This window comes from Ostrea edulis, chromosome 3 (genome assembly GCF_947568905.1).
Source record: "Ostrea edulis chromosome 3, xbOstEdul1.1, whole genome shotgun sequence".
Taxonomy (NCBI): Eukaryota; Metazoa; Mollusca; class Bivalvia; order Ostreida; family Ostreidae; genus Ostrea; species Ostrea edulis.
The window spans coordinates 33,292,217-33,306,416 of record NC_079166.1 but is presented as its reverse complement, the minus strand read 5'-3'; the positions used below and the strand labels follow the sequence as shown (position 1 = coordinate 33,306,416).

Here is a 14,200-nt window from a genome sequence, read left to right as displayed (position 1 = left end):
CCAAGAAAAATGCTGGACAAAATTCCTTTTGAGAAACAAAAAATCGGCCATATTTTCCGACCGGAAGTGAATTTTGTAAAAACAAAAAGAATTATAGCAAGGTCATTTCATAAGACATTATTCCTAAAAATTTCAGCCATCTCTGAGAAATCACTCGAAGAAATCGGAAAATCGACAATTATTCAAATACTTCCGGTATAGACTGGAAGTGACGGACAAAAAAATTGAATGTATGTGTACAATGGACTAATGTTAGTTGATCAACTCTACAAGTTTCAAGCGTCTATCTATATTCATTGTTGAGAAACTGAAAAAACAAGGTTTGAATATGTCCACCCTATATCTCACGACCGGAAGTGAATTTTTTTAAAAATATTTAAATTTACTCTAGACATTTATAGTGTCTATAACATATGTAAAATTCAAATCATTAACTTGTTTTATGACCGAGATTTATGGCACTTAAAAATGAGAGAATGAATAGGCTTTCTTTGATATAACCGGAAGTTGGAGTTTCAACTTCCGGTGGGGTCAACATTTTTTTGAGAATTAGAACCAGACCTAGTAAACCGATATAGGTTTCAGTTTGAAAGAAAAAAGTTTGAAATATATGATTCATTTAATCACTTCCGGTGACGACCGGAAGTGACGGTCGACATATTTAACCCATTACTGCACGCCTACAAAGTGAGATATATTAACTCTGAAAATTTGGTGACTCTATCTTTTACCGTTTCTGAGAAAAACGCTGGACAACGAAAACAGCTCATAAGCCGTATTTGCCGACCGGAAGTAAATTTTACAAAAATATTTGACGTTACTCTAGACATTTATAGTGACTATTATATATTTAAAACTCAAGTCATTAACTAGTTTCATGACCGAGATTTATGGCACTGAAAAATGAGAGAATGAATAGGCTTTCTTTGATAAAACCGGAAGTTGAAGATTCAACTTCCGGTGGGGTCAACATTTTTTGAGAATTAGAACGAGATATAGTAAACCGAATTAGGTTTCAATTTGAAAGAAAAAAGTTTGAAATTCATGTTTCCTTTAATCACTTCCGGTGACGACCAGAAGTGACGGCCGACATTCTTAACCCCCTACTGCACGCCTACAAAGTGAGATCTATTAACTCTGAAAATTTGGTGACTCTATCTTTTACCGTTTCTGAGAAAAACGCTGGACAAAATATCTGTAAAAAGACGAAAATTGGACATATCTTGCGACCGGAAGTGAATTTTGAAAAAATGAAAAATATGCCTCGAGGTACCATCGTTCTCTATAACCTGTGAAAGTTTCAGGAAAATCCATCCAACGGTCTCGGAGACGAAAGGGAAAAAAAAAATAATAATAAACAGTAGAATCACTATAAGGTCTTCCGTTGGTAACGGAAGACCTTAATAATAATAAACAGTAGAATCACTAGAAGGTCTTCCGTTGGAGACGGAAGACCTTAATAATAATAAGAAACAGAGTAAAACCAATATGTTCCCAAACTTCGTTTGGGGAACATAATAATAATAATAAGAAGAAGAAACAGAGTAAAAACAATATGTTCCCAAACTTTGTTTGGGGAACATAATTATACAATACAAATGGAAAATAAAGAATACAAATGAAAAATTATACGATACAAATGGAAATTATATACAATACAAATGAAAATTTATGCAATGCAAATGAATAACATAGAATGCAAATTGAAAATTATACAATACAAATAGAAAATATAGATTACAAATGGAAAAATATAGAATACAAATGGAAAATTATACAATACAAATGAAAAGGATCAAATATTACAACATTTGACATGCCATACTTGTGATAGTCGGTTGATCATATCATTTTTTTTTTTTCCTTTTTAAAATAATATGTGAAAACGACGGCGTATTCGTTCCAATTTAACCTAGCAGAAAAAATAAAAATAAATCGTTTGTACGATTTATTAAATGGCAGAAACGATTTAAAAAGTCGTTTCTACGATTTAGAAAGTCGTTTCTGTGATTTAGAAAATCGTTTCTACGATTTAGAAAATCGTTTGTACGATTTATTAAATCGTTTCTACGATTTAAAAAGTCGTTTCTACGATTTAGAAAATCGTTTGTACGATTTATTAAATCGTAGAAACGATTTTAAAAGTCGTTTCTACGATTTAATAAATCGTACAAACGATTTATTTTTATTTTTTCTGCTAGGTTAAATTGGCACGAATACGCCGTCGTAGAAAACTCCGTGACCGCAGTGGAATCAAAAAATAAAAACAGTGCTAAAAGTCGGTCCCGGTTTCGACATTTCCCCTCAATAGCCGTTTTAATGTACATGTACCTTTTCATTAATAGATGAAGCTAGGGGCATGCAAATATATTTACTCAATGATATCATGATGTATATTCAGTGTGTTTTATTTTGATTCCAGTTTTCCTATCTAAATCTCGACATCTCTCAAATGAAAGTGTTCCAACTACTTTTTTATAAGAAGATAAGAATGTGTAAGAGGAATAAAATATATGCACTTATTCTCGTCTGTTTGTTTCTAATTCGCAAAGGCTCGGGAAATATTAAAACGGCAACACATTTCATAAATGTCATATTCCATATAAGCACTCCTTAAGATCCTCTTATAAGTGAGTAGACAAGGATATCATTGAGTAAATATATTTGATTGCTCCTTCACATCCTCATCTTTTCATGAGAAGTGATTAAAGGCTGTTGAGGGGAAATGTCGAGACTGGGACCGACTTTTAGCACTGTTTTTATTTGTCGGTCCCATGGCAATTTTTTTTTTTTACATAACCCGCGTGATGAAGGTACCAAACATTGCAGAAGGGTTATGTAATTTTTTCTGCAATGATTGCTACCTTCATCACCATATAGAACAACATGGAGAAACATTTTAATGTTTATATTTATATATTTTTAAAAAAAATAACTACAAGTAGATTTAAGTGATAAAATACCATAAGACTGACCCATTCGTTACGTTAAACAGAACAGCCAATGCATCCTTTGACCTTGATGACGCTCCATATTTGGTAATGATTACACAAACCGTAGTACTAAAAAACCGGTTCGAACTAGTTTGCAACAAACATGCATTCATTGTCTTTGATGAAAGCAATGTCAATTTCAAAAGAAATAAAGGAGAGAAGATTCTAAGATATAATGATATTGAAGGATGTTGTACGAAGCTTGGACATATAAGATGATACTCATACTTAATACACGAAGTCTTGATTAAATACACGAAATGTGGTTATCTATGTTTAAATTTAATTTTAACTTATAGCCTACACAGAGTTCACATGAAGGTCACAGTTTTGAATGAAAAAATGATAAATTACGATTTCCTCACTTTTCGAATTTTGAGTTACATTTCATCTGAAGAATATCAATTGCAACCTTGTCTATCTTTTCCATTTATAATTAATGGGATTTATCCATTGTGGATAAACCTGGTTATTTTGTGCAGGTCATATTTAAAGACCCATAACTCTTACTAATGTTATCTAATTTAGATCGGGTTCAATATACTAAATTCCCTTCCTTTAATTTGCGCATGTCATCTAGATTGTTGCTTTCATTTTCATAGTTTGACAGGAGCAGACGCTTAATTTTTCAATTTGTAATCTGTTGTAATCCTGCAGTTTCGTTAGTTTAAGACAGAGATGCTCCGGGCAGCAAGGAAAACAAAAGAAAAGAGTCCGTATTACAGGACAAAAGAAGTAAATTCGGCCGTGAATTACCGTGCTAGAAATCGGCGAGTAGCAGCTAGGCCTACAGTGACTCGTGCTACCTCCGCCATATTGCATCCGGATGAGACACAAAATGCAGCTCCGGAGATGGTGCAGAGTTCGACAACGGCGATGTTAGAAGGTGCAGTTCCAGTGTTTATGCAGAGTGCGGCACCAGTGTTACTACCGCATACAGCACCGGCGGTGACACAGACTGCAACGCAGACGGAGGCTCCAGTCGAGATCCAGCCTGCCCCGAGCCCATCCACATTGACCCCCTTCACGTTAGAGGATTCGGGCACAAATAGTACAGGTACGGTCAATTATGACCCTTTAGATAACTTGCCGAATCCATTTATTAGTGTAGCTTCTCCACTTGCTGCTCATGTGCCTCAAAACACAAGAGAAAAAATATTTAATAATCAGTTTGTAAATTTTGCAACTCTTTTGTCTCATGATCCTACTGCAACTCAGCAAAATCAAGTGGTATTTGAGGATGGGATTTTCCAGGTTAAACCAAAACAAAGAGACCAAAAAATTTCAAATTTTTCACAGTGGCTAGATGCCTTTTCTATTTTTGCTTCGGTATACTTGTTAAAATATAAGTCCCAAGCAATACCACTGTTTAAATATATGACCGTGATTAAGAGGGGGTCTGAAAGATTGAGAGGTAATTGGTTGGATTATGACATTCAGTTTCGGCTGAAAAAATCCTACAATACTTCTTTATGCTGGGCATCAGTTGATGCAGAATTGTGGGTGATTTACATGCAATCATCCCCTTCCACAAATTTGGAATCTCGTCAGCCAGGCCCACAAGGACAGCGTAAATGTTATGCTTACAATTATGATGGTATTTGCAACAAGCCAAATTGTAATTTTTTCCATAGCTGTCTCAAGTACAATGCTTTCCATCCGTTAGTCAAATGTTTCAAGAACAATTCAAATTCAGTAGTTAAACCCACTTCTCATTTCAATGTCCGTAATCAATCCCATCTTTATTCCAGGAATCAACAGTTCCGTCAGTCTGTGGGAGGGTCAAAATCCAATCCTGTCGCATAAATCTACTAATTTATGGCAGTTGGGTCATTCCCCAATTAATTCTATCAACTTGGATCATTTGTTATTTTCATACCCCAATGTTCATGATGCGAATTGCTTATCTATTGGCTTTAAATTTGGGTTTTCTCTAAATTTTACTGGTCTTAGGAGGAGGGTGGAGTTCAAAAACATGAATTCTGCAGATCAATTTAAATTTCAGTTACAGGAAAAGATTGATAAGGAGGTTAGGTTAGGTAGAATATTGGGGCCATTTTTACATCTTCCAATATCAAACTTGCGGTGCAATCCCGTAGGTTTAGTCCCTAAGAAGCAGGGAGGTTGGCGAATGATTACTAATCTGTCTTACCCTCCAGGCAATAGTGTTAATGATTTCATAGATCCTAATATTTGTTCAGTAAATTATTCAACTTTTTATGATGCAATCGCATTGATTGCTTCAATGGGCCCAGGATGCTACTAGCAAAAATGGATATTTCAAGCGCATTTCGTCTTTTACCAATGTCACCAAAGGATTTTTGTTTATTGGGTTTCAAACACTTAGGGGCATATTATATAGATAAGTGTTTGCCAATGGGATGTTCGTTATCATGTGCCTTATTTGAAAAGTTCTCTACATTTCTCCATTGGGAATTGACCCGTAGGTCTAATTTACATTCAGTTGTTCACTATTTAGATGATTTTATGTTCATTGGTAGAGCTAGTTCATCTGATTGCATGCAATTGATGATGCAATTTGAAGGTTTGTGTTTAGAGTTGGGCATTCCTTTGGCATTAGAAAAAACTGAAGGGCCAACTCATCATTTGACATTTTTAGGTTTGGGAATCAATACTGTTTGTATGACTATTTTTGTACCAGAAGAAAAAGTCCAGGAGCTTCTAAGCAAAATTTATGCAGTTTTGGAATTGAAAAAAGTAACTTTAAAACAATTGCAATCATTAGCAGGTGCACTTGCATTTGTAGTCAAAGCATTGCCAGCAGGTAGGGCTTTTTGTACTAGGATTTACGCTTCCTTTGCTGGGGTTAAGAAACCATTTCATTTTGTAAGGATAACAACAGAGATCAGGTCGGACTTGTTAATGTGGGTTCAGTTTCTCAGCCAGTTTAATGGTATCACACCATTTCCAGGTATTATTTGGCAGGAAGCAGATGCACTGCATTTTTATTCGGATAGTTCTGGTTCTCTGGGCTGTGGTGTTGTGTTTGGTAGACATTGGTGTTGTATGCATTGACCTACTTGTTGGAAAGAAGATATATACAGAGATATTTCTTTGTTAGAACTCATTCCCATAGTGTTAGGAGTTGTTATTTGGGCTGAGAATTTGAAGGAAAAAAAGCTCATTCTTCATATTGATAATGTAGCCTTGGTTTACATTATTAATCGCAAATCTTCCAAAAACAAGAGAATTATGACTTTAATTAGGATGTTGGTTTTGCAAACACTGAAATTCAATATACAAATAGGGGCTCAGCATATTCCAGGTGTAAAAAATGAAATTGCAGATGCTATTTCTCGCTTGCAGTGGTCCAGGTTTCGGCAACTGGCTCCCTGGGCAGATCTATATCCCTTCATGGTTCCTATGGAGTTTTGGACTGTTATTCAGCTATAGACAGTCTCCTGCAGGCTAGTGTTTCTAAAAACACAGCTAGGGTGTATTGCCAAGCATGGCAATGTTTTAACAATTTTAGGCTAGAATCATCATTTCAGCAAGTTTGGCCTCCTCCAATAGATCATGTCATAAATTTTATAGCCTATCTTTCAGAAAGTGGACTGGCTTTTTCTACTGCTAAATGCTATTTGTCAGGATTAAGTTTTCTGGTCAATTTACATGGTTGGGAAAATCCAGTTGACTCTTTTATTGTAAAGAAGTTAATGGCAGGTTATAAGAAATCTAATATATCTCAAGATATCAGAAAGCCCATTTCATTGTGTTTGTTGTCACAAATTATCAATGCGTTGCCTCATGTGTGTTATTCCACTTACGAGGTAACTCTATTTCAGTCTGCCTTTACATTGGCATTTTTTGCATTACTGAGAGTGAGCGAGGTGGCAAGATTAGGTGTTGATCATGTTACTGCATCTTAGGATACTGTTTCAGTTTTTATAAAAACTTTAAAGACTGACCAATCTGGCCTGGGGGCAGTTGTTCAGGTCCAAAGATCAAATGATACAGCATTGTTGTTTCAAGCTTTGCAGAATTATTTTGCTTTATCTAAACATATGCAGAAGGTATTTTTCCTTTCGCACCTGAACTCAAAACCTTTAACCCAATACCAATTTCCATCCATGTTGAACAAGGCTCTACAGTTTTTGCATATTCAATCATCTGATTTTAAGATCCATTCATTTCGGATTGGGGGGGGGGGCAACCTACTTGTATATCAAGGGTTATTCCGAGGAACATATTAAGAACATGGGAAGGTGGCATTCAGTTGCTTACAAATCTTACATTAGACCATTGTCATGTACCACTTAAGTAGCTAGTAAGTTGCTAGATAGGTATTAAGAATTTATTACCTAATCTAAAGCCACCACTTTACATAATTATTCCTAACTAAACATCAAATTAAATCTTTATCTTGGTTCATTCAATTTAATTTCTCTAGATTCCATTTGGATCATAATACATTGGGCCAATCTCTATGCACAGAACTCCAATAGAGAACATCTTTGTCTGGAGTCTTTCCCCATCTTATGGCACGGGATTCGGGGTATGGTTTGGGAGCAGTTATATCCAACAATTCAATTTTTATCATCCAGAAACAAAGCTCCAAGGATAATTGTTATTCACTGCGGTGGCAATAATATAGGTCAACCTTGCAACACATTAAGAGGCCTCCAAAAAATTTTCAAATCTACTTTAGCTGATATTGCTCATTTACTTCCCCACACTGCTCTGATTTGGTCACATATTTTGCCACGTAATAGTTGGGTTCATTGTCTCGCAAACATGGAGGGTGAAAAATGCAGGCGTAGAATCAATAGTGCTTGTGCAACATTTGTCATTGATAGATTTCAAGGGGGGGGGGGGGGCATCTATTAGTTACCCAGACATTAGTGCACAGCAAAGGGCTTTGTTCAGGAGGGATGGGGTTCATTTATCTGACTTGGATAATTCCATCTTTATTAATACATTGAGCAATGCACTGCATCATTTTATTAAGTTTAACTTTTCTTCACCTACATTCCCATAATCCAAAGTCACCAACCCCCATATATTGTCTTCAGTTTGTATTCTAATGGGGATGGAATTCTCAAATTTTGTGCTTGTCATGTGTTAAATTTGCGTGTGCAATTTTCAGTTCAATGGTATTGGCAAATTTAATGTTTTCATTGAAAGTTGTCAATCATATTACTCAGTGCGGTACCATCTGTACATTACCATTTATTTCGGTTGGCAATTTTCCGTGTTCTGAAGCGTTATCTGCGCTTTCATATACATGTATATCCTTAATATAAATTATATAGTGGTACCATCTGTACCAAAATTATCTGTATTTCAAATATAGTGTTTTGAAGCACCATCTGTGCTTCTATATATATATATATATGTGTGTATATAGTTTGATTTGGGGCTGCAAAATTGCCGCCCCACCCTGGTGGTGGCGGATGGGTCTTGGGACAACGTCCTGTGACCCATTTGGCATAATTTTGCATAGATTGCTGTCTCCGGGGGGTACTGTTTTTTTTCAGGCTCCCTGGATCAAGATGACACTTTTATTGCTGAATCTTTATGCTGCCAAATATATCTCATCGGCGCATACATTTCTTCATTATGTGTAATTTCTTATGTATTTTATTTCTATTAAATGGCCATGACAAGCACGCCAAAACACATTTTTGCTTATTCATTTGTTATCAACTTATACCTTTGTTTAAGGGTAGTTTTGATCAAAATGTCTTCTGTCGTGGTTATATTGAAACTGTCACGAAATAATGGGGTTTATCCATTGTGGATAAACCTGGTTATTTTGTGCAGGTCATATTTAAAGATCCATAACTTTTACTAATGTTATCTAATTTAGATCGGGTTCAATATACTAAATTCCCTTCCTTTAATTTGCCCATGTCATCTGGGAAAAGAGTACCAATTCATTTCCTATAGACCTCAATGTTAACCTTTGGCCCTCTCACTAATTAACTATATCGATTTTAAACAAATGACCGCAAACATTTCAAAGTTCATTCCAAGTGTTGATAAAAAATGACAAAAAATATATAGGGTCCCGTGCCTTTTATAGGCCATATTTGTATTTTTTTACAACACATAGCAATCTGCAGTAAATTACACACTTCATTTTAAGCACACCCCTACCATGGTAATTTCCTCAGTCATTTCTCGATTTTGTGCGATAATTTTTCATCTTGACAATTAATTCGAACCTCAATAATATTTCTTTCAATTCCAAATAATTTCACTCTTGATATTAGCCAATCACTCAACACCTAGACATTTATACCTCCGCTCAATCTTGGGTCAACTGCGTCCGGGTTACGCATACGGGGGTTTGGTACTCTCATTCCATCTAGATTGTTCCTTTCCTTTTCATAGTTAGACAGGAGCAGACGCTTAATTTTTCAATTCCCACCCTCCCTCCCAGTACCTAAACTTTAGTATATACATTTAATGCTCAATTTCCCCTCGAGCCACGTCTTTTCTTTAAAATAAGATATTGTGCATCAATGATATAATTATAGTTCCTGTTGTCGCTTTTGGTTTGTTAATTTCTCTTTTCAGCGTCATGGCTTGGACCGCTTGGCTTTGAAGTGTGGAAGAGTTGAAAACAGTGTTTGGAGGTTTAGGGTCCAAATTGTATCTCCGTGTTCGGTGATGGACGATAAGCATAAGCATAATTTTGCATAGATTGCTGTCTCCGGGGGGGGGGGGGGGGGGGGGCTTTCTAGACGTTCCGTCCCATAATCAATCCGTCCCTTAGTCGATTCGTCCCATTACCGATCCGTCCCTAGACTATCCGTCCCCTAGTTAATACGTCCCCTAGTCGATCCGGCCCACAAAAAATCATATTTTTCCAAGTGCTATTTACAGTACTGAATTGGTTTGATTCATCTGCGTATTTCATCTTCATGGTGTGTGTGCCGCTGATGTCTTCTGTCATCAGGTAGTCATCCTTTAATATGCTCTATGGTATTTATGGCTTGATTGCAGACACAGGGGCTAAGCCCGTTTTGGGCCCGAACCCTGTGATACCATAAATATATTTATGGTATCACAGGGTTTGGGCCCAAAACGGGCTTAGCCCCTGTGATTGCAGACTAATTAACCTTGATCACACTTAATGTATATCAATCTTCTTGAGACTTTTTATCATAACAAATGTCTCTTCTTTTAAAAGCAAGAAAAACATGCTTTGCCAAAGCATTTAGTGTATGTGTTCCTCCATATTGAAATAAGCTTTCAGTATTTCCCAAAAAGAAGAGATGTTTTGATTTTCAATACAAAGAATACCTTTTGTTTTTAGACAAATACTCTGTCATTTCTTGGAATATTTCTATACCTACCACATTCTATTTCCAAATCATGAGCAATTCTTTGAACTTCTGGAGAAAAAAAAAACCAAAAAAAAAAAACTTCTAATAGTTAGGTTACTGTAAGCTCGTAATTAATGATCAAATGTTGCACAACAATGCAGTTATAAAAACTGTTTTCACTAAGGTGTTTTCACAATGATCAGTGGACATGGGACACACATTTACATTGATTGCTATACATAGTTGAATAACGATGTTTTTACAATAATTAATGAGCACACATTTTCATAACCATTGCACTTTAAACAAAAATTATAAATCCTAGTGAAGGGTTGTATAAACAATTTTATTTACAGGTCTAACTTCGGCAGTTATCTAATTTTGATAACTATAACTGCAATATATATGCAAAAACTTTCCTTTTTCTTAAGTAATAATCTTTTATTATATCTTTGATAAAAAAAAAAATGGAGGGGCCGGATCGACTAAGCAAAATGGGCCGAATCGACCATGGGACGGATCGACTGTGGGACGGAACGACCTGCTACCTCCGGGGGGTACTGTTTTTTCCAGGCTCCCTGGATCAAGATGGCACTTCTATTGCTGAATCTTTATGCTGCCAAATATATCTCATCGGCGCATACATTTCTTCATTATGTGTAATTTCTTATGTATTTTATTTCTATTAAATGGCCATGACAAGCACGCCAAAACACATTTTTGCTTATTCATTTGTTATCAACTTATACCTTTGTTTAAAGGTAGTTTTGATCAAAATGTCTTCTGTCGTGGTTATATTGAAACTGTCACGAAATAATTAACTATTATCAGCTTCTGTTTTAATTATTCATGACTTTTTTGTACATTTTCTTTATAATTAGAAAACCTATTTTCAGAAGTGAAAAAAAAAAAAATTGATCTTAAAGGGGCCTTATCTGTAATTTTGTAACCAAAATTTTATTCAATGAAAATTGCTCTATATCATACATGTATATTTCAGCAAGACCATCTGTATTTAATTGTCTTGAATACTCCTTAACCTCAAAGCAGGCATATGAATATGTGATTTGTGATTAAATAATTATTGTCTTGCAAGACAATAATTCTTCCTTATATATATCTTACACTAAATGCGGTTTAATATATATCATATTTTTATTAGGTTTCTTTTGTTTTTGTACAAAATAAATGTTTTTATTAATCATTCTCATATATTCCTGTGCCATTGATCGAGAGATTGGGGGAGGGGGATGGCTGTCATCACTTTGCTTACATCCATGCCTGTCTTCTTTCTTTTTTCGAGGATTAAATTCGAACGAAAAAAGAGTCAAATTATATATATGGTTAAATGACATGAAAAAAAATACATGAATGTCGTGTACCTTTCGATTCTTTTATGAAATAAACTGCGATGTTTTACGCCAGCATACTTCATGAAGCGCGTTGAAAATGCTTCATGAAAAGAATAGTTGCAGTGTATTTTCAAAAATGAAGGTTATTTTTTATATTTGCTTTCTACTTTCATTTCTGTCGGAATTCCCAGTCATTAAAATAGAAGAACTATATTTATCTGTATCCATACGCACATTTGTTTACAACTACAGTGAGTTCATGATGAAATGGCTATCAATACAATTTGTAGAGATATCAAAGGCAAAGACATTGGAAATGTAAATGAATAATTATGAAAATTAAAATCATATCGCAAAGGCGTAAATTTTTAACTGCTTTTGGTAAGCACAATATTTTAAAGTTAATTTAGAATTTTAAGTGGAATTAGTGGTGGTATAGTTCCTAATTTATGTTTGTATATAAAGCAATTCTCTGATATTGGTCACTTAACAATGATCAACAAGTGTATTCAAATTTATATCACGGCAACCAATCCTCACGTATGTGCAGGAGTAGCTGAAACAAAACTCGGAATCACGTCAATGTTTTTAACTTTTAGAAATGATTTGTCAAACTTTATAATGCATTTGTTTTGAACAGTACTCTATTGTATGTATTTATGTAGTCCACACCCTCTGATCGTTGACATGTGTTTACTAAGTAAATGCGCGCGCCTTACTGACTTCGGATCACTGCACGGTCGTGTGCGACAGAGGGAAGATGCATTTTGATGAGCTTCTCGGTGTCCTGGGTGAATTTGGATTATATCAGAAATATGTATTTTTTCTCATGTGCATTCCCTCCATCATTGCGGCCTTTCATATGGTCAATTCTGTGTTCCTCTTAGGAATACCAAAACACAGGTAATATTTATTTTCTCTTTTGGCATATGTTGCTAAATTCGTCAGCGGATTTTAATTTTGTCCTTTACGTTGTTTCATGTACCTATGAAATTATGTACATGAAATGTTATTGTGATTATTATAATTGCATTGTATTTCATATGCATCAACTCCGAAATATGACTGAATAATTAACAGCACTACGAAAAACACCATACACCGGGGGGGGGGGGGGGGGGGGGGGGGGGGGAATTAACGTTACAATTACACGTATTTAATTGTCAATTTAAAAAAACAAACACGTTATCTCTGTATAGATTTAGTGGACTTTTTTATATAAAAAAGTTTATATAGCCAGCATTCTAACTCACTAATTACATACAACCAAGGAAGAGTTTCTCTATAAAATATGTTTTTGAATTTTAGCTTTTTTGTTATAGAACGTACCAAATATATACAATTTACAACGGTAAACATCATAACTCCATGATAAGTAGGTGTGATTTCACCCACTATAATCAAAAGTTTTAGCCTAAGAGGTTCTTATATTATATTATTGTTAGTAGCTACATGTACAAACGAATTATAAACATCAAACAGAATGATATAGCCCTTTTATCTAATGGTCATTAAATATTCAACCGTCTGAGGTTAAATTATGTGTAGAGTGTAATGGCATGTGCCTTGTTTACCGTTGGAAGGTCACCTGCCAAAAGTAAAATTTAGGTCACTGACTGGAGGGATATTCAATCGTTTTTCGCATGCGCATGTATACATGTACACTATGTTCATCAAAAATCAAATTACTGCATCATTATTAATTATTTGACGTGTGCTTTACAAATATGAATATTGAGCAATTTTGATAATGTTTAGAGAAAAATATGTTTACGTCTGAAAAAAGTGGTAAACTGAAGAGAGAATGGACTGATTTACATAATACGAGAAGACGAGCCGTTTATTTGCTATGACATATTGATAAGAATCGGGAAAAGTGCATTCAGTGCTTTAATCGACGTTTGCTAAAAAAAAAAAAAAAAAACATTGTGGGGAAAGGTGTATATTTAACTAGATGGGGAAAAGTTATTATGCATAAGAGATTGTGATCTAGTTTGTAATATCAGTTCTTTTTCCATTGAAATAATTGGTTTTTTAAAATTCATTCATCCTTACGATTGCCGCTTTGGTGGCTTGATGAAAACATCGGTTGGTAAAACAAACGAGGCAACAATTGCTTATAGCAAGATCCGTTTGCTGTTGTCAGTTTAATGGATATTGTTGAAAGTTGCAGTATAGTACCTACATTTAAAAACAAAAACATGCCTTGACCAAAATAATATCTGATTAGAGAGACTCCGGTGTATACATTTACAACAGATATGAGAGAGTAAGGTTTCAATTGATTGAAATATAGACCCATCAATGAACCACTGTCTATGTCATCATGATTTTTATTAAATTTAGTTTGTATGCATGTGTAAAACTGAAGAATAACTTCCATGATTCACACAATTCGGACTATTTGCGGACTCATTGAAACAGAGCGACCCATTCACCCTAAGGGCCATGCGCGTAGTGATTAATTCTGATTGTTGAAACCCTCGGTGAGGGAAGGTTGTGTTACGGTGTAGTGGAGATGTGTTGTTCAAATAAACTTGGATGTCTTGCAGTATAGGAA

The 14,200-nt window shown here is 35.1% G+C and overlaps 1 protein-coding gene and 1 long non-coding RNA gene across 3 annotated transcripts in view; one reads left to right on the top strand and one right to left on the bottom strand.

Moving 5' to 3' along the window:
* Positions 1–307: 307 nt before the first annotated feature.
* LOC130053372 (uncharacterized) lies at positions 308–1,497 on the bottom strand. Its single transcript, XR_008801933.1, has 2 exons — positions 1,456–1,497; positions 308–1,399 (listed from the first exon to the last, which is right to left on the bottom strand). It is a non-coding gene; the product is annotated as an uncharacterized LOC130053372 (long non-coding RNA).
* A 10,832-nt stretch (positions 1,498–12,329) lies between these two features.
* LOC125674230 (organic cation transporter protein-like) overlaps positions 12,330–14,200 on the top strand; it is a 38,823-nt gene continuing 36,952 nt past the window's right edge. Inside the window, exon 1 of one of the 2 annotated variants that reach the window (XM_048911336.2) lies at positions 12,330–12,543. In XM_048911336.2, coding sequence (XP_048767293.2) covers positions 12,401–12,543 — 143 coding nt within the window. In that variant the 5' untranslated portion in view covers positions 12,330–12,400. The remainder of the gene's footprint in view (positions 12,544–14,200) is intronic. The other variant, XM_048911337.2, reaches the window with a different exon arrangement.